The sequence below is a fragment of the Schistocerca nitens genome, chromosome 7 (assembly GCF_023898315.1).
Source record: "Schistocerca nitens isolate TAMUIC-IGC-003100 chromosome 7, iqSchNite1.1, whole genome shotgun sequence".
NCBI lineage: Eukaryota > Metazoa > Arthropoda > Insecta > Orthoptera > Acrididae > Schistocerca > Schistocerca nitens.
This window is the reverse complement of record NC_064620.1, coordinates 43,592,787-43,614,490: the sequence shown is the minus strand read 5'-3', so window position 1 is coordinate 43,614,490 and position 21,704 is coordinate 43,592,787. Positions and strand designations below refer to the sequence as shown.

At 42.0% G+C, this 21,704-nt stretch overlaps 1 protein-coding gene across 1 annotated transcript in view; it reads right to left on the bottom strand.

Annotated features, from left to right (window-relative positions):
* The window catches only part of LOC126195465 (dynein axonemal heavy chain 1-like), a 963,710-nt gene that overhangs the window by 737,414 nt on the left and 204,592 nt on the right, over window positions 1–21,704 (bottom strand). Inside the window, exons 17-19 of the mRNA XM_049934091.1 lie at window positions 19,432–19,623; window positions 19,175–19,352; window positions 4,755–4,887 (exon numbers count right to left, since the gene is read on the bottom strand). Coding sequence (XP_049790048.1) covers window positions 4,755–4,887; window positions 19,175–19,352; window positions 19,432–19,623 — 503 coding nt within the window. The remainder of the gene's footprint in view (window positions 1–4,754; window positions 4,888–19,174; window positions 19,353–19,431; window positions 19,624–21,704) is intronic.

Here is a 21,704-nt window from a genome sequence, read left to right as displayed (position 1 = left end):
GATGTAGGTTGCAGTAAGTACTGGGAGATGAAGAAGCTTGCACAGGATAGAGTAGCATGGAGAGCTGCATCAAACCAGTCTCAGGACTGAAGACAACAACAACAACATGGATTTCTGGACTGGTGTCAGTGACTTGGAAAAGAGCTTACTGGGTTGATACGTCATGGTCTAACAGTGCTACGTCTCATCCTTGTTATTCTAGCTGAAGCTGCAGCAAACATTTTCAGAACTATTGTGTTCCTTCAATGATCAGTTAACATTTAACAGAATTATATGTGCACTCCATTTTTATCACTCTATGGTCACAGACACTCACAGAAATTAGAAGCTGTCCTCACACACATGCAATCACACCTACATTTAAATTGTATTTTGATTTATGTAAATTACGAAACCAGGTGTTACGTATTGTTTGTGACTCCTATTTCCTATTGATATTACTTTAGGCTTTATAAGCCTCTACACCTCTCTGTGTAGTAATATGTTGTGATGAATATGGAGGACTCATTAAATTGGGTGACATGGCTACTTACAGTAGAGTAGTGTTGTCAGTTTATCAGGAGACGGGAAATACATATAGAAAATACATTAATAAATTTGATTTAAAACAAAACATACTTTAAACATCTGAGATTGTATGAATGAGGGAACATTCCAAAATATGCAACAGTATCAAACAACAATTGACCTTTGAAGAAACACCGGGCTTTAGAAGATCTTTGGTGTGGTTCCAGTTGAAATAAGAGAATGAGATGCAGACTTATTGGACAATATTCTACCAACCTGTTTAGCCACTTATCAACATAATATTCTTTACACATGTAAGTTTTCTCATCTTGTTTTCTGATAAATGTAATGTATTCTGTGAGAAGGATGGCTTAAATTATTCCATATCCAAATATATAAAAAATAGAAAGAAACATTCCACATGGGAAAAACATATTAAAAAAAGATGCTGTGACTTACCAAACAAGAAAGTGCTGGTAGGTAGACACAATGAAAAACACACAAACCCACACACAAATTTCAAGCTTTCGCAACCCACGATTGCTTCACCAGGAAAGAGGGAAGGAGAGGGAAAGATGAAAGGATGTGGGTTTTAAGGGAGAGGGTAAGGAGTCATTCCAATCCCGGGAGCAGAAAGACTTACCTTAAAGGGAAAAAGGGACAGGTATACACCCGCACACACACACGCACACACACACACACACATATCCATCCGCACATATACAGACACAAGCAGACATATGTAAAGGCAAAGAGTTAGGGCAGAGATGTCAGTCGAGGCGGAAGTACAGTACCCAAACATCCCGGTCGCCCCATTGTAGCTGGTTACCAAGCCCCCACAGAACGTATCTCTGCCTACGTAGATCAGCACCTTCAACCCATTACATGCAGTCTCCCATTCTTCATCAAAGACACCAACCACTTTCTCGAACGCCTGGAATCCTTACCCAATCTGTTACCCCCGGAAACCATCCTTGTAACCATTGATGCCACTTCCCTATACACAAATATCCCGCACTTCCAGGGCCTCACTACGATGGAGCACTTCCTTTCACGCCGATCACCTGCCACCCTACCGAAAACCTCTTTCCTCATTGCCTTAGCCAGCTTCATCCTCTCACAACTTCTTCACTTTTGAAGGCCACACATACCAACAATTAAAGGGAACAGCCATGGGTACCAGGATAGCCCCCTCGTACGCCAGCCTATTTATGGGTTGCTTAGAGGAAGCCTTCCTGGTTATCCAGGCCTGCCAACCCAAAGTTTGGTACAGATTTATTGATGACATCTTCATGATCTGGACTCACAGTGAAGAAAAACTCCAGAATTTCCTCTCCAACCTCAACTCCTTTGGTTCCATCAGATTCACCTGGTCCTACTCCAAATCCCATGCCACTTTCCTCAACATTGACCTCCATCTGTCCAATGGCCAGCTTCACACATCTGTCCACATCAAACCCACCAACAAGCAACAGTACCCCCATTATGACAGCTGCCACCCATTCCATATCAAACGGTCCCTTCCCTACAGCTTAGGTCTTCGTGGCAAATGAATCTGCTCCGCTCCCGAATCCCTGAACCATTACACCAACAACCTGAAAACAGCTTTCTCATCCCGTAACTACCCTCCCGACCTGGTGCAGAAGCAAATAACCAGAGCCACTTCCTCATCCCCTCAAACCCAGAACCTCCCACAGAAGAACCCCAAAAGTGCCCAACTTGTGACAGGACACTTTCCGGGACTGGATCAGACTCTGAATGTGGCTCTCCAGCAGGGATACAACTTCCTCAAATCCTGCCTTTAAATGAGATCCATCCTTCATGATATCCTCCCAACTCCACCAAGAGTGTCTTTCCGCCGTCCACCTAACCTTCGTAACCTCTTGGTTCATCCCTATGAAATCCCCAAACCACCTTCCCTACCCTCTGGCCCCTACACTTGTAACTGCCCCCGGTGTAAAACCTGTCCCTTGCACCATCCCACCACCACCTACTCCAGTCCAGTAACCCAGAAGGCAGAGCCACGTGTGAAAGCACCCACGTGATTTACCAACTAACCTGCCTACACTGTGAAGCTTTCTATGTGGGAATGACCAGCAACAAACTGTCCATTCGCATGAACACACACAGGCAGACAGTGTTTGTTGGTAATGAGGATCACCCTGTGGCCAAAAATGCCTTGGTGCACGGCCAGCACATCTTGGCACAGTGTTACACCGTCCGGGTTATCTGGATACTTCCCACCGACACTAACCTATCAGAACTCCAGATATGGGAACTTGCCCTTCAATATATCCTCTCTTCCCGTTACACACCAGGCCTCAACCTCCGCTAATTTCAAGTTGCCGCCCCTCGTACATCGTTGTCACTCAACAACATCTTTGCCTCTGTACTTCCGCCCTGACTGACATCTCTGCCCAAACTCTTTGCCTTTACATATGTCTGCTTGTGTCTGTATATGTGCTGACGGATATGTGTGTGTGCGCGAGTGTATACCGGTCTCTTTTTCCCCTTAAGGTAAGTCTTTCCACTCCCGGGATTGGAACGAAAGCCTGAATTTTGTGAGTGTGTTTGTGTTTGTTTGTGTGTCTATCAACATGCCAACACTTTCGTTTGGTAAGTTACATCTTCTTTGTTTTTAGATATATTTTTCCCATGTGGAATGTTTCCCTTTATTATATACACTCCTGGAAATGGAAAAAAGAACACATTGACACCGGTGTGTCAGACCCACCATACTTGCTCCGGACACTGCGAGAGGGCTGTACAAGCAATGATCACACGCACGGCACAGCGGACACACCAGGAACCGTGGTGTTGGCCGTCGAATGGCGCTAGCTGTGCAGCATTTGTGCACCGCCGCCGTCAGTGTCAGCCAGTTTGCCGTGGCATACGGAGCTCCATCGCAGTCTTTAACACTGGTAGCATGCCGCGACAGCGTGGACGTGAACCGTATGTGCAGTTGACGGACTTTGAGCGAGGGCGTATAGTGGGCATGCGGGAGGCCGGGTGGACGTACCGCCGAATTGCTCAACACGTGGGGCGTGAGGTCTCCACAGTACATCGATGTTGTCGCCAGTGGTCAGCGGAAGGTGCACGTGCCCGTCGACCTGGGACCGGACCGCAGCGACGCACGGATGCACGCCAAGACCGTAGGATCCTACGCAGTGCCGTAGGGGACCGCACCGCCACTTCCCAGCAAATTAGGGACACTGTTGCTCCTGGGGTATCTGCGAGGACCATTTGCAACCGTCTCCATGAAGCTGGGCTACGGTCCCGCACACCGTTAGGCCGTCTTCCGCTCACGCCCCAACATCGTGCAGCCCGCCTCCAGTGGTGTCGCGACAGGCGTGAATGGAGGGACGAATGGAGACGTGTCGTCTTCAGCGATGAGGGTCGCTTCTGCCTTGGTGCCAATGATGGCCGTATGCGTGTTTGGCGCCGTGCAGGTGAGCGCCACAATCAGGACTGCATACGACCGAGGCACACAGGGCCAACACCCAGCATCATGGTGTGGGGAGCGATCTCCTACACTGGCCGTACACCACTGGTGATCGTCGAGGGGACACTGAATAGTGCACGGTACATCCAAACCGTCATCGAACCCATCGTTCTACCATTCCTAGACCGGCAAGGGAACTTGCTGTTCCAACAGGACAATGCACGTCCGCATGTATCCCGTGCCACCCAATGTGCTCTAGAAGGTGTAAGTCAACTACCCTGGCCAGCAAGATCTCCGGATCTGTCCCCCATTGAGCATGTTTGGGACTGGATGAAGCGTCGTCTCACGCGGTCTGCACGTCCAGCATGAACGCTGGTCCAACTGAGGCGCCAGGTGGAAATGGCATGGCAAGCCGTTCCACAGGACTACATCCAGCATCTCTACGATCGTCTCCATGGGAGAATAGCAGCCTGCATTGCTGCGAAAGGTGGATATACACTGTACTAGTGCCGACGTTGTGCATGCTCTGTTGCCTGTGTCTATGTGCCTGTGGTTCTGTCAGTGTGATCATATGATGTATCTGACCCCAGGAATGTGTCAATAAAGTTTCCCCTTCCTGGGACAATGAATTCACGGTGTTCTTATTTCAATTTCCAGGAGTATATATATATATATATATGTGTGTGTGTGTGTGTGTGTGTGTGTGTGTGTGTGTGTGTGTGTGTGTGTGTGTGTGTGTGTGTGTGTGTGTGTGTGTGTGCATGCGCGCGTGCTTTACTTCTTAACATTTTTCTTTAAAAATTACCTTAGGGTTGTCAAATGCACCTTTCATAATCCTTTTCCAGTTTCGATCCATGGTGTTATACTTCTTGCTTTCAACAGGTAGCTGTCGATTTATATCCTCACTCGTAAATATTGGTTCCAGATACATCCATTCTCTGCAATTTCAGAGCACACACAACATTAAAAACCGGGGGGGGGGGGGGGGGGGGGGGTTTAGAGCAAATCAATCCAGCCTAGGTGAATCATCGGATAAATATGAAAATGTTAGTAAATAAACTCACTGGACAAGATATTAATCACATCCTTAAGACTGCATATGTATGATGTAGAACAGGTACCAGGTTGTCATGTGTTCCTCCACCATCGACATATGCCATTGCAATGAAGGGGTGTATGTGTGTATGGTGTGAGAGGGGTGGGGGGGGGTGGGGTGGGGGGGGGGGGGAGCTGTGACTGGTGACTGCGTGCATGCACCTCTCAGTTGTAGAGAACCGATGCAATAAGACATGTCCACATAGAAAGTGACAGAATGGGAGAAAGGAGTTATTATGTACAGACATCCCATCGATCACACTGTGAATGTAGTTGCTCAATTTGTTGCTGTATCAATGTGGGCTGTTACACTAACAGCCATATAACACTGTATAAGAACAGCAGTCATAAAAACACCCTAACTGACAGGGACCAAAAGCTAGTATCACCTATTTCGTAGAGGGCAAACAATTTGCCCTCAAAAAGTGCAACAAGCAATTTGTGTTTTAATATAGTGAATTATGTGGTCCCATCTTTTTAGAGTAGCTACATATGTAATAAAATGTAAACAGAAAATCCAGGATGGCATGTAACAATATTATGAGAAGGAGATGCTGAGTCGCAGATAGGCACAACAAAAAGACTCTCACAATTAAAGATTTCGGCCATTAAGGCCTTCGTCAACAATAGACATGGACGTACATATACACGCATGAGCACACACACACACACACACACACACACACACACACACACACACACACACACACACAAACACAACTCACACACATGACTGCAGTCTCAGGCAACTGAAACCGGGCAGTGTGTGAATTGGGTTTGTGTGAGTGTGGTGTGTGTGTGTGTGTGTGTGTGTGTGTGTGTGTGTGTGTGTGTGTGTGTGTGTGTGTGTGTGTGTGTGTGGTGTGGGTGCGCTCGTGCGTGTGTATGTACGTGCGTGTCTATTGTTGACGAAGGCCTTAATGGCCAAAAGCTTTAATTGTGTGAGTCTTTTGTTGTGCCTATCTGCATCTCAGAATCTCTGCTATACGGTGAGTAGCAACTTTCCTTCTCATAATATTTGTACAATGTAAATGGATAGATCAAAAATCTACTCACCAAGCAGCAACAGGAGAACACACACACAAAAAGTTTAACTTTTGCAAGCTTTTGGAGCCAGTGGCTCCTTCATCTGACAGATAGTTGAAGGGGAAGGAAGGGGAAGTGAAGGAAAAGGACTGGAGAGGTTTAGGGAAAGGGGTACAGTTCACAAAAGTCACCCACAATTCTGGGTCAGGGGAAACTTACCATCCAGTAACTCTCCCCTGAGCTAGGGTTCTGAGTGGCTTTTCTGAACTGTACCCATTTCACTAAACCTCTCCAATCCATTTCCTTCACCCCTCTTCCTTCTCCTGGAAATCTTATGCCAGACGAAGGAGCCACTGACTCCAAAACTATCCTTTTCCTTCACCCCTCTTCCTTCCCCTGGAAATCTTATGCCAGTCGAAGGAGCCACTGACTCCAAAACCTTGTAAAAGTTAAACATTTTTGTTTGTGTGTTCTCCTGCCGCCACCTGGTGAGCAGATTTTTTTATCTATCCATTTACACTGTATTGTCAATAATTATTTTCGTTGTTATACAAATGTAATACGGGATACACGAAAGTCATGGAAATAAACATTCAAATGTGATGTTGACACAAGCATAAGAGAGCATTAACAAATGTGGATCAGCAAAGGCATTTGTGCCTAATTTGCAGAAGTTGGGTAACAATGGGGAAAGCTGTAAACAACATAAGATAAAGAGATTTATGAGTATTTGATGAGGGAGCTAGTATGCTACTATGCTTAAAAGCATGTTTGTGTTTCAAATATTGAACAACAGATAATCCAGGATGGAATGTAACAATATTAGAGAAGTAGCCACTCACCATATAGCGGACATGCTGAGTCGCAATAGACACAACAAAAATATTCACACAATTATAGCTTTCGGCCATTAATGTCTTTGTCAACAATAGACACACACACACTCACACACACACACACACACACACACACACACACACACACACACACAAATGCAACTCGCTCAACAACTGCAGTCTCAGACACTGCTGAGTCGCGTTAGAATGTGTGGTTTTAGTTGTCTGAAACTGCAGTTGTGAGCGAGTTGCGCGTTTGCATTTGCGTTTGTGTGTGTGTGTGTGTGTGTGTGTGTGTGTGTGTGTGTGTGTGTGTGTGTGTGTCTATTGTTGACAAAGGCATTAGTGGCAAAAGCTATAATTGTGTGAATATTTTTGTTGTGTCTATTGCGACTCAGCATGTCCGCTATATGGTGAGTGGCAACTTTCCTTCTCTAATATTGTTTCAAATATTGAATGCCTAATCTAGTCTTTGTCTAGAATGTTACACAAATCTGTACCATGTGGCAGGGATGTGCATTCTAATCATTGGAGGATGAGGTGTTATGTAATTGTCAAATGTGATTCATTCATCTCATAACATACAGATGCTAATCATTTGATTAGTGTACAGGAGACAGGCCAAAATATGGTTAATACAACTTCACTGATATAAAATTGTCATTAACAAGATAGAGCAGTATTTAAACACTAATAAAACTTTTGTATGAAACAACATCTTTACATATTTACATAACAAGAACTGAACAACTACATCCAGCTCAAATATTCAGTTCATCCTTCATCAAATCTTCACCTGATTAGTAGCATTGCTGAAGTAGAGTATCACGTCACTTTCTTTCAGTGAACCTAACTTGTAAATTTTCATTCCCATATATTGGGGAATCTGAGCACGTTAAGTTTAAATGATGAGCAGATAGCATAAGATTATCTTCTTTTTGTATTGTGAGATCTAAACAGTTTTCCTTGTGTAATTCTAAACTGCCAAGCAAAAAATTGTTAATAAGATAATATTTTTAAATAACAGGTAACATTATTTACTTGGATGCACAACACGTTTCTAATGATTTTTTCTGTTATTTCAATAACAATACGTTAACAGTCTAATTAGTCTCTCTTGCAGGCGCTTCATGCAAACCACACACACAAATAAGAAGTACGAAGTAGTAATTAATCATTCATACTTGTGCCACATACATTCTGTGCTTACTGAAGTTACATCAATATTTCTTAAAATTCCACATATATTAACAATACTTTACCTCAGTGTGTTTGTTATTTTACTATCATAACTGTAACACTTAAATTATAAGACACAAGGGAATGTTAAGGTAACAATATAGGTATTACCATACCTCTCTCTCACAGGCAATTTAGGAAGGGAATAATTATAAATAAAGAAGTTTGTGTATTTCTGGAAAATTATCTAGCCAGTTACAGTACTATTTTTTTAAATATCTATAAAAATTAGTAGTCTCCTGTCACAAGTAACTGCATACATTGAATGACAAGAGATGTATACCTATTTTTCAATTACAGCTTAGTATGTTTTGCATACTTTTCTCATGGATCACAGCAACCTGGTTTGCTGAGAGTTTTGTACTAGCAGAATTCATACCCTATATTCAGTTGGTTACATTGTATGATTGGGTTTCTACATTTTTTAGGGGTGGTTAGCATATCCACCTGCTTACCTCATCTTAGTTGAATGCAGTGTAGAGAAGGTAAAAGGTATGGCTCCAAGGCCAGAGCTTCCTTACGAGTTTAGTTTGTTAGCTAGGTGGTGGTTACTGCTTGTGTTTGTACTCTCTCCATAGGCTGACAATAGTAGGGTGTCAAAATCAAATTCCAGGGCCAGTGGTGAGCATTCTGTAAGACTGGTAAATACCTTAATCCTTCAGGCCATCGGTGAAGTACCTCCCAGAAATGGAACCTTGGGGTGTGGAATGGAATAAGTATCTGTCTTTGGGGTCTACTTTCTTTCTTTCTTTGGCTCTAACATTCCTAGTCTTTCTTTTCCTTTTCTTTCTTCTCCACCAGGAGTATACCATGTCTATCCTTCCTCTTTCCATAATCAGTAGTTCACATTGTGGAAGTCTTCTCTTATACACATGTTAGAATCTGTTTTCACAGGATTCCAGATATGTAGCACATGCACCAGTGACTTCCAGATGATGTTACAGCAATAATCAATCCATAACAGGAACTAATGATTACTTCATGTTCAATGAGTATGATTAAGTGATGAATAGTCATCCTGTTTAAATAACGAACTGATAATTACGCTAGAGGTGAATTGGTTTACAAGTACCTGCTCCACATACAGGGAAACAAAGACAATATAAAAATAGTGTAAGATCACACAATTTACGACTATAACTTACTTCATGAAGTTAAATTCATACCAAAGGACTAGTTACTTTGTAACAAAGTTTGTGTAAACGTCATGTTTTAAAATGGACTTATATGAAATATTACTTCATACAAACAACATAAGTTAACAGTTATTAGCTTCCGATGTTTTAATTAATTTTAATTTGCGAAAGCGAATGTGTATTCAGAACTACCAGTGTTATACAATGGTGTATGTTTTATAGTTGCTATGACATCCTTCATCTCAGAAAGGGGATATGAAGTGTAACTTATCATTTGAGTGAAGTGTTGTGTTGCTCAATATCTACTAAACTCACAAATGATATTCGTCGTAGTGAAAGCGGTTCTTTTTTTACAAAAATTATTATCAGTTTGATAGTCTAGAATAGTATACCAACTGAAAATGGTGGTGGTGGTTAGTGTTTAACGTCCCGTCGACAACGAGGTCATTAGAGACGGAGCGCAAGCTCGGGTTAGGGAAGGATTGGGAAGGAAATCGGCCGTGCCCTTTCAAAGGAACCATCCCGGCATTTGCCTGAAACGATTTAGGGAAATCACGGAAAACCTAAATCAGGATGGCCGGAGACGGGATTGAACCGTCGTCCTCCCGAATGCGAGTCCAGTGTGCTAACCACTGTGCCACCTCGCTCGGTTCCAACTGAAAATGTATGACTGTCTGTGTACGTTAAGTTTTAAGGTTTCCAGCACAGATACAATTGCACTGGAGTAGTAGTGCTCAATAAGAAGAAATACCATGGTTAACCTCTCCCTGAAAATACCAGGTATTTGGAGGAAGATCATGTTATAAGAAGCCCCTGAGAAATTAGTGGTGAGCAGGGGAAGGGGAGATTAATCATATCACAATAATGACTTTTCTTTCCTCTCAGCTCTAATTTAACCACAGTTTTTTTAAGTATTTTAAAATTTTTAATTTATGAAGCTCAATAAAATTCAATTCCAATGTTAGGTTAAAAAACACAGAATTCCCAGAGATTTTACAAACTTCCTGATTTTTCCAAGTAAAATGTAATTCCCTGAGAATTCCTTGTTTTCCAAAAGAACTGCCATCCTGCATTTTACATTATTTAACTTCTGTTCCAACTTCATTAACCTATCTTCAGACATTAAGGATCTGCAATTTATTGTTATTCAAGTTGCATTTATGCAGACTATGTTATTGATTACTTGTCCAAACATTATGTAGCAAGATGTGGGCACAGAAGTAGCCTGGCATGCCCTATAGTTCAAAGCTATTGACTAGTTCCCTCAATCCACTAATACCAATATTTACTTCCATGGGTCAGATTACCAATTTCCAATTTCTTGCATATGACAGTATGACCTATGCCAATTCTGCCCACAAAACACTAACCTTCTAGAACCTAAAGACTTTTGCAAGACATGTCAACAGTGCTATGACCTAGAATAGCCATTTTCAGAATTGTTTCAGTCCAGGCCCAAACTGTTTATCTCTGAGCATAGGATCAATATGGGAGTCATCAAAAATGGCTGCAAATGTTCGAATTCCAATTCAGTTTTACAGAGATTATTCTGCAGCACTGGCTTGCACTTATTGCAAATCTCTGCTCCAACACAAAGTCCCAGTAACTGAAAAAAAGAGCGGGTGATTCCTGTACTGAGAAATGCAAAAGAACAGACCCGCAAAATTACAGAGCAGTATCCTTAACTTTGGTCCACTGTAGAATTATTGAGCATATATTGAGTTCAAATATAATAAACTTCCCTCAGACACAAAAGTTTTTGTCCACATATTAACTCAGATATAGAAAACTTCACTTGTGCAAAACTCAGCTTGACCTTTTCTCACATCATATCTTACGAATCGCAGATGGAGGGCAACAGGCAGATTCCACATTCCTAGATTTTGGGAGAACAATCGACACGGTGCCCCCACTGCAGACCGCTGACAAAGTTTGGGAGCTTACAAACTTGTTCCCCAGATGTATGAGAGCCTTGAACACTTTTTAAGTAATAGCATCCAGTACGTTGTCTTCAACAGTGAGTGTTTATCAGAGATAAGGGTGTCATCAGGGGTGCCCCAGGGAAATGCAATAGTACTGCTCTTATTATCTATATGTATAAATAATCTGATGGAGAGGGTGAGCAGCAATTTACAGCTGTTTGCTGATGATGCTGTGATGTACCGAAAGCTGTCATCATTGAGTGACTGCAGGGGGATACAGGGTGACTTAGACAAAATTTCTAACTGGTGTGATGAATGGCAACTTGTACTGAATGTAGAAAAATGTAAGTTAATGTGGATGAGTTAGAAAAACAATCCTGTAATGTTCAAATACAGCATTAGTAGTGTGCCGCTTGACACAGTCAGCTCAATTAAATATCGGGGCGTAATGCTGCAGAGTGATATGAAATGGAATGAGCACATAAGGTAGGTAGTAGGAAAGACAAATGCTACGCATTGCTTTATTGGGAGAATTTTGGGAAAGTCTAACTCATCTATAAAGGAGACAGCACGTAGAATGCAATTACGGCCCGTTCTTGAGTACTGCTGGAATTTTTGGAATCTCCACCATGTCAGATTTAAAGGAAGACATCAAAGTAGTTCAGAGGAATGCTGCTAGACTTTTTTACCGGTATATTTTATCAACATGAAAGTATTATGGATATGCTTCGTGAACTCAAATGGGAAATGCTGGTGGGAAGAAGACACTCTTTCCATGATGCATTACTACAGAAATTTGAGGCTGAGGCCAATTGCAGATCAATTCTACTGCCACCATGGTACATTTCATGTAAGGACCATGAAGGTAAGAATAGAGAAATCGGGGCTCTTACAGAGGCTTATGGATAAGCCATGTTTCCCTCACTCTAATGCAGGTGGAAGAGAAAAGAAAATGACTAGTAGTGGTACACATAGGTTTACCATATCTAGATGGGACCTCATCAAAACACTGAGATAGAGGTGCAGAAATGAAGTAAAACGTTTATTTAATATAACTAGTTTTTATTTAGAACACAATTACATGGAACTTGCTGTGCCAGAAGTAACACCATATTTTTCCGAAGATTTCAGACCTTTCAGTAAGTCTTTTTTTCCCTTTTATACATTACTGACCATTAAAATTGCTACACCAAGAAGAAATGCAGATGATAAACGGGTATTCATTGGACAATTATATTATACTAGAACTGACACGTGATCACATTTTCAAGCAATTTGGGTGCATAGATCCTGAGAAATCAGTACCCAGAACAACCACCTCTGGCCATAATAACTGCCTTGATATGCCTCGGCATTGAGTCAAACACAGTTTGGATGGTGTGTACAGGTACAGCTGCCCATGCAGCTTCAACATGATACCACAGTTCATCAAGAGTAGTGACTGGTGTATTGTGACGAGCCAGTTGCTTGGCCACCATTGACCAGATGTTTTCAATTGGTGAGAGATCTGGAGAATGTGCTAGCCAGGGCAGCAGTCAAACCTTTTCTGTATCCAGAAAGGCCCGTACAGGACCTGCAACATGTGGTTGTTCATTATCCTGCTGAAATGTAGGGTTTTGCAGGGATCGAATGAAGGGTAAAGCCACAGGTCGTAACACATCTGAAATGTAACATCCACTGTTCAAAGTGCCGTCAATGCGAACAAGAGGTGACCGAGACTTGTAACCAATGGCACCCCATACCATCATGCCGGGTGATAAACCAGTATGGCGATGACGAATACACACTATCAATGTGCGTTCACTGCGATGTCGCCAAACACGGATGTGACCATCATGATGCTGTAAACAGAACCTGGATTCATCCGAAAAAATGATGTTTTGCCATTTGTGCACCCAGGTTCGTCGTTGAGTACACTGTCACAGGTGCTCGAGTCTGTGATGCAGCGTCAAGGGTAACCGCAGCCATGGTCTCCGAGCTGATAGTCCATGCTGCTGCAAACGTCATCGAACTGTTCGTGCAGATGGTTGTTGTCTTGCAAACATCCTCATCTGTTGACTCAGGGATCGAGACATGGCTGCACGATCCGTTACAGCCATGCAGATAAGATGACTGTCTTCTTGACTGCTAGTGATACGAGGCCGTTGGGATCCAGCACGGCATTCCGTATTACCCTCCTGAACCCACCGATTCCATATTCTGCTAACAGTCATTGGATCTCGACCAACGCGAGCAGCAATGTCACGATACGATATACCGCAATTGCGATAGGCTACAATCCGACCTTTATCAAAGTCAGAAATGTGATGGTACACATTTCTCCTCCTTACACGAGGCATCAAAACGTTTCACCAGGCAACACCGGTCAACTGCTGTTTGTGCATGAGAAATCGGTTTGAAACTTTCCTCATGTCAGTACGTTGTAGGTGTCGCCACCAGTGCGAACCTTGTGTGAATGCTCTGAAAAGCTAATCATTTGCATATCACAGCATCTTCTGCCTTTCGGTTAAATTTCGCGTCTGTAGCATGTCATGTTCGTGGTGTAGTAATTTTAATGGTCAGTAGTGTATATTTATAAAACTTCAGGCAAGACAGCTTGTAGTTAAACTAGAACAGTAAAATTAATTCCACAGTCCCTGGCAGCAGTAAATTTTTTTCATCAGTCCACTGGGGTGACATCAGTGAAAATACTCTTTCCACAGTGGTGTTGTGTGCAGGGTTAGAAAACAAACACTCACATAATTTTAGCAGTTGGCATTTGCTTCAGGCTTTTTGGTTTCCTTAAGAAAGTAAATCCTCCTGTCTTCCATGGAGAATGTAACAATACTATGAGAAGGAAAGTTGCTACTCACCATATAGTAGAGATGCTGAGTCACCAATAGGCACAACAAGAAGACTTTCACAATTAAAACTTTTGGCCCTTAGCCTTCGTCAACAATAGACACACACACACACACACACACACACACACACACACACACAGATGCACAAGTACACACAAACGCAAACGCATCTCGTACACACGACTGTAGTTTCAGGCAACTGAAACCACACTACGAGCAGCAGTACCAGTGCATGATGGGAGTGGCGACTGGGTGGGGCTAAGGAGGGCACCAGGGTGGAGAGGGAGAGGGATAGTTTGATGGGGTTGGCAGACACTGAAGTGCTGCAGGTTAGACGGAGGACAGGGGCGATGTGAGGGGGGAGGGAGTTGAGGAAAAGGAGAGAAATAAAATCGGCTGCATGTGGTGGTGGAATGATGACTGTGTAGTGCTCAAATGGGAACAGGGAAGGGGCTGGATACGTGAACACAGTGATTAACAAAGGTTGAGGCCAGGAGAGTTACAGAAAAGTAGGACGTATTGCAGGTAAAGTTCCAACCTGCGCAATTCAGAAAAAGATGGTGTTGGTTGGAAGGATTCATATGGCACAGGCTGTGAAGCAGTCATTGAAATTAAGGATATCGTGTTTGGCAGTATGTTCAGCAACAGGGTGGTCCACTTGTTTCTTGGCTACAGTTTGTCGGTGGCCCTTCAGGCAGACAGACAGCTTGTTGGTTGTCATGCCTACATAGAATGCAGCACAGTGGTTGCAACTTAGCTTGTAGATCACATGACTGGTTTCACAGGTAGCCCCACCTTTGATGGGATAAGTGATGTTAGTGACCGGACTGGAGTAGGTGGTGGTGAGAGGATGTATGGGACAGGTCTTGCATCTTTATCTATTACTAGGGTATGAGCCATGAGGTAAGGGATTGGGAGCAGGGGTTGTGTAAAGATAGACAAGTACATTGTGTAGGTTTGGTGAACGGCATAATGCCACTGTGGGAGGGGTGGAAGGATAGTGGTAAGGACATTTCTCATTGCAGGGGATGATGAGAGGTAATCGAAACCCTGGCAAAGAATGTAATTCAGTCGCTCCAGTCCCGGATGGCTCTGAGTTACGCGGGGAATCGTCCTCTGTGGCTGGACGGTGGGACTTTGGGAGGTGGTGGGAGACTGGAAAGATAAGGGACAGGAGATTTGTTTTTGTACAAGGTTGGGAGGATAATTATGACTCAGCATCTCTGCTGTATGGTGAGTAGCAACTTTCCTTCTCATAATATTGTTACATTTCTTCCATGGAGTGTTTACACTTCCAAACATCCCGTATTTACTCGAATCTAAGCCGCACTTTTTTTCTGGTTTTTGTAATCCAAAAAACCGCCTGCGGCTTAGAATCGAGTGCAAAGCAAGCGGAAGTTCTGAAAAATGTTGGTAGGTGCCGCCACAACTAACTTCTGCCATCGAATATATGTAGCGCTACACAGGCATCCTTTGTAGGCACAAAGATTAAATACTGGCGCCAAAACCGCTGCGTCAGTAAATAAAATTAAAAAAAAAAAAAAAAAAAAAAAATTGGAAGACGAGCTTTTTTTCTCCGCCCCGTGTTTCGATCACTGCATTTTCATACATTATCCAACGAAGTAAATACAAATTCCGTATTGTTCATCTTCGAATTTCAATGTACTACAAAAATCCGACTGGTTATACTGGGATTTTTGTCAATATGGCCAACTCTACGTTCTGAATTTTTTCCTATCTGTGAGAAGAGATGGTTGCTAATAGGAACATGATGAAATGTGAATCACATGCAGTATTCTCTTCACCATAAGAATAGTACCAATATAAACATTTTGCCATGTATTCTTTCGTGTTTGCTTCTATCTCATTTAAATCCTGTGTGCCAAATAAACTACGAAACTAGAGTGAGACAACAGCAAACGTGGAAGAATATACGTATCGTGTCATGTTTATATTCGTATTACTCTTACGCCTAATAGTGATACAGTCAGAAATGAAGCACGGCAACTGACTAGATTTTTAAATCTAAGATGACTAATTTCTGTGCAGAATTTGATGTACTAAAGAAGCAGCTGCAAAGATTTTCAAATGCAGAAAAATTTTCGCCAAACTCTCGTTCAGAACATGTTCTATCATACGCAGTCTATTATTTGGTTCTTGTTGATGATTATCAAAGAAAGCAGCAGTGTAAGTAACAACAAATAGCAGTCTCTTGCCATTGTTTCGCTAATGAGACGATTCCTCTCTTTTTTTAATTGTAGGCGGCAGTAGCGCGCACAAAAGCAAGCCATGCCGCGAGCAGCGACAGACCGTAAACACGCACTATCAGAATGCGACAAACAATGCATGACACAGTACAGTAATGCATTTTCAGCTTAGAGTGACTGACATAAACACCTATAACATAGAAAACGGCACTTATCAGATCAAAGCAAAATAAGCAATCGATTCAAACCAGACGAAGCACGTGAAAAAGGAAGGGTATCCGTATAAATACGGACGGAGCGCCTGACGCATAGCAATGGCTACCTGGTAAAGCTTAACGGCTAAACTTGCGACTCGAACCAAACTACTGTAGCTGTATCGTCATTCATTCGACCTAAATTGTGTCTCATATTACAATGGATCAACTTTGTTTCGATTTGGAGGTGCGGCCTAAAACTTCTCTCTCCCCTTGAATTTCGAGTCTCAAATTTCAGGTGCGGCTTAGATTTGGGAAATTTCTTTTTCCTTTATTTCGAGACTCATTTTTCAGGTGCGGCTTAGATTCAAGTGCGGCTTAGATTCGAGTAAATACGGTACTTACTCACACTTTTGTTTGTATTATGTTTAGAAAGAATTGTCTCATCAGATTGCTATTTAAATGGGAACTGCCCTATTGCTTGGTGCTGCTTAAATAGTTCCAGTCCCATACTACTGGAGAAGTCTGGTATTTTCTCAAATTATAGCACTAGATCTACAGGGTGATTCACTAACTATTGCCACCAGGAATAAAAATTATGACAGGAGCTGAAAAGTTTGTGGGACAAAAGTTTGCATGGGACAATGGGGCCCATAATATGATGGTTTTTTGTTGCTAGGTGGGGTTGCTTCAGAGATATGAAGGCCAATTTCATTTTTTTAAATGGGATGCTATAGTTTGGTACTCATTTTCCAATAGTGGTTATCAAGATGAATCCATTGATGTGTAACAATAAGGTCTTTCAGCGTCAACAAAGCTCACAAAGGTGGCATGACGTCCGTTTACAGAAGGTGTTCAAAGTTATGACCATTGGTATCAATGCAGTGCTGCAATCTTCTTATCATGGACTGAGTGATATTTCTTATCACACTGGCATTTATTGAAACACATGCTCTGAAAATTCTCTCTCACATATCTTCAGGTGTATTTGGAACATCTTTATAAACAATGTCTTTTACAAATCTGCACAAGAAAAAATCCAGAGGCGTCAAGTCTGGCAATCGAGCCGGCCACAACACATCTCCTCCATATCTAATACAACGAGAATTGTCTCTGCAACTCATTTCCATCCATCAGAGAAAAATGTGCCGGACACCCAATGTGTTGATACCACAGTCTGTTCCTTGTTCCTAAAGGTATTTCTTCCAATAATAGACCTAATGTTTCCTGCAGGAATGTGGTGTACTTTCTACCGTTAAGATTTCCTTCAATGAAATAGGGGCCTATAATTCTGTCCTCCAGAATCTCACACCACACATTGATCGAGCACTGTTTTTGGTGTGCAACTTGCCGCAGCCAACATGGATTTTCAATAGCCCAATAATGCATGTTATGCAAATTAACATTTCCTTGGTTCGTGAATGTAGCTTCATCAGTAAATACAATCAAATTAATAAATGTGTCATCCCTCTGAATCTGAAATTGAGTCCATTGACAGAATTCAGTGCAATGCATACAATCCCTACCAGTTAATTCTTAGTGGAGACTGATATGGTAAGGATGATATTTATGGCGATGCAGACCATGAACAACACTACTCTGACCCATGCCAGATTCCCTTGTGATTTGACGCGAACAAACACAACGATCTAAAACCACAGTGGCAAGAGTACCAATTTCCATTTCCTCGTTAGTAACTTTCCTTTGCCAGTTATGTTTCCAATGTGTTGAAGATCCCATTGTTCTCAATTTATCATAGACATAATTAAATGTACGACACGTATAGGGTGAGTACGGCGAGGATATCTTTCAGCATTTAAGTCTCCAGCTCTCACTGTATTTCATTGGCATTCTCTGTAAATAAGAAGCATATCAACTTGTTCTTCGAAGGAATACATCATTCACGTTTGTTTGATTTGATGATAATAGTCTTACTGTTTCTATCAGTGTTGTATTGCAAAACTGTCAAATAGTGTTTACATGTGAATGGCAAGTAAGGAATACCACTCAATCCATGATAAGAAGATTGCAGCACTGCATTGATACCAACAGTCATCACTTCGAACACCTTCTGTTAATGGACATTCATACTGCCTTTTTGACTTTCATTGACCTTACTGTTACACATCATTGGATTAGTCTTGATAGCCGCTATCAGAAAATAAGTACCAAACTACTACCTCCCCCCTGTCCCATGAAACATTTGTCCCACAGACTTTGCAGCTACTATCACACTTTCGAAGTTATTCTAGGTGGCAATAATTAGTGACTCATCATGTAGAAGGTGCTTGCAACATTGATACAGTATAAGCAACAAGCAACACCATCTGTGGGACAACGTTGTCAACATAAACTTGTTGACACACATAAAACTAACTGAGGCTGCATTTACATGTTGCGCTAACAGATGACATTACTTCTTACTTGAGCCAAGCTTATAACAGTACTTTGCACAATCAGGACAAAATTTCATGTTCTCGGGATGTCAGGATAAGAAGGTCCGGTGACGGTCCCCAATTATGGGAACAGATGGCAACTCTAGGTACACAGTACCCTCCACCATGCACTGCATGATGGCTTGTGGAGTATGTATGTATCACACAGTCTGTCTCTTCGATTGGTGAGACATGATACATGCTTGATCATCACAAAGTGAGCTATTAATATGGTTACCTTATGTGTACTAACACCAGCAGTATCTGTGTGTCAGTTTTCTCTTTTACTTACTTCTGACATTCTACCCATTCATCTAACACATCTTGAGTCAGATGCAGTTTTTCCTCCCATTCAGTAATCTCTTCTTCAAATGCTGGTCTGTAAGGACTGTATGAAACCTGCTGGGTCAAAGCAATATGATCATCAAGCATCTGAGTTATTTCATCCGCAATCTTCATTATGTAAGTGCCTAAAAGAGAAATAAACTACACAAAATTATCAATAATATAACACAGACATTATAGGTGAGTAAATCCATTGTTACATACCTGTGGCTTTGTAGGGTGTTACTTCCATATCTATGTGGGCCCAGTCTCCCTTCATTTTATTCAATGTTAATTCAATGGCATATTCCTTTGCAGCTGTCTCTGATATCTGTGTCATTACTTCCACATGGTCAGCAAGCCCCAAATCGAGACATTGATTGAATGTGAGGTTGGGAGTATATTCAAGCTCAATACCTAAACATTTGAAACGCAATACGTTAAAAGCAAAGAATAAAAGTTTCATTGTTGGAGATTTATTTTATTGAATGAATTTAACTTTTAAGTAGATCTACTTCACTGTTGTTACAAGTGAAGTATTCCTATGAATCTGTCACTGAAGTGGTTGCTAGTGTCATTTTATGCAGCTCACCACATTTTAGTGGGAGTACCTGCGTAAATATTCTTTTTTGACATACTTTGATATCTGTGAGTGTAGAACCATCTTCTGTTGATTTGGTCGTACATGATACATATAACTATTTGCATATGTATGTGCATTTTAATAACATTGTCTTTTTTAATTCACTGTCCACTGATGACGTGTACTTCAGTAATTATCACACACATTTACATTATTATCTATTTCTATAGTTTCTATAGTTGTCTACATAACAACAGCAAAAGCAACTGTTATTTTCTTTTCAGAAAGAGAAATGCTACACAAGGTACTGCCTTGAAGTCAACTGTAGACAAAACAAAAATTTTAGTGTTAAGAATTTCATTGAAATCTTGTTATTTGAAATAAAGAGAAAAAGGCTCTTATTTCTTAATTAATAGCAGATGTTGTGGAGGTGCACCTACGGCTATCACCACAACCACCCATTTTGTTAGCAATTTCGCTGGCCGAGTAGTTTGGTCACACGATGCAAGCATGGGCTCTCTCTCTTCTGCATCAGCCATGCTCAGATAAGGTTCTCCTTGCTGACTAGGGCCATTTCATGATTTTCCTATAAAGACCTTCCTCTGTTATTGGACTTGGACTGGACTGTTGCTATTTTGTTAATGTTCTGTGACTGTACAATTCTGGTGCTCCATCACTGGAATTGTATTTATTATGTATTTAGTTGTAATAAAAATTGTAGATACACTTTTTGGTGATGAGGCTGTTTCATATCTGCATGCGTTCCGTAAGTGCGAGCACAATCACTGGTCCAGTTATTACAACAGGAGTGACAGCTTGACCAGCAACAGCAGCAGCAGTTAAGACTAGATTCAAGAGTTGGTTATGACTGCACAGGGTGCCATTGCCTTTCTGCAACTGTCAATGTCTCACCCACGTGTGCCCCCACCATTTCCACTGTTCCACAATATAAAGGAATTGTGCGACTCATACGTGCAGCATTTGCAGCAGCATTTCAGTTTGCAGACCCAATTTGGCAAAATTCTTTTTCTTCTCTTGATGGAGCCCAGAATGTTTGACTTACTTTGGAAACTTGCCCCATTAATGTACGCAGAGGTGTTGTCATTTTCTCAAATTTGAGAATTGCTTGGCATCCCATATGGAGTTTCACCAGGAGCAATAGAAACCAGACAAGTCCTGACAGGTGCGGGTAGCGTTCTCCAGGGTTTAAGTCAGAAGTGCAGATTTTTTTCTGCTCACTGTAAACAGTCCCATGCGAACTATCTGACATTTGATGTCATCACCCATTCTGTGTCATGAGACATCATATCAGAAGATCCCACAATTGAGGATGTGCTGGCTGTCACTCAGCCATTTCAACTGCCACATGCTATGACTGAACAGTTTGAGGACACAATGAACATAGCAACAGTGCATTCAGTTCCACAGCAACAGTGTCTTTCAGTGATGTCCTCACTGTGTTCTTCATGTTTGCACCATTTGCCATTGGGTTGTGGTCCTTTCAGATACTGTTTCCCTTCATACCCTGATTGTTTCCGTGTGCATTCCCACAGTTGCTGCCCACACAGCTGTCTGACTTTGCTGCCCCCATGACCGTCCCGTGGACACAGTTGTAGAGTATGTGAAGTTTCACAGGTTTACATAAGGGCAGGAACATTTGTTCCATTTCCAGCTCAATACCAGGACACCTGTATCTCTCATGAAATTTTGTTTGGATCGCCCTTCTCTTTTCTTCACCAATCATGGTTCGGTTGGTTGCAACAATCACTCCAATTCCTGTTTGAGGCCAGTTCACAATCGACAATGTCTATCAGCATGTCAAGAGCGTGATCACATTTATGGTCGTCAAAAGGGCAACATTGAAAAACATATTTGGTCTTGACACATCCACAGTTTTTGGTTTTCAAATTCAGCA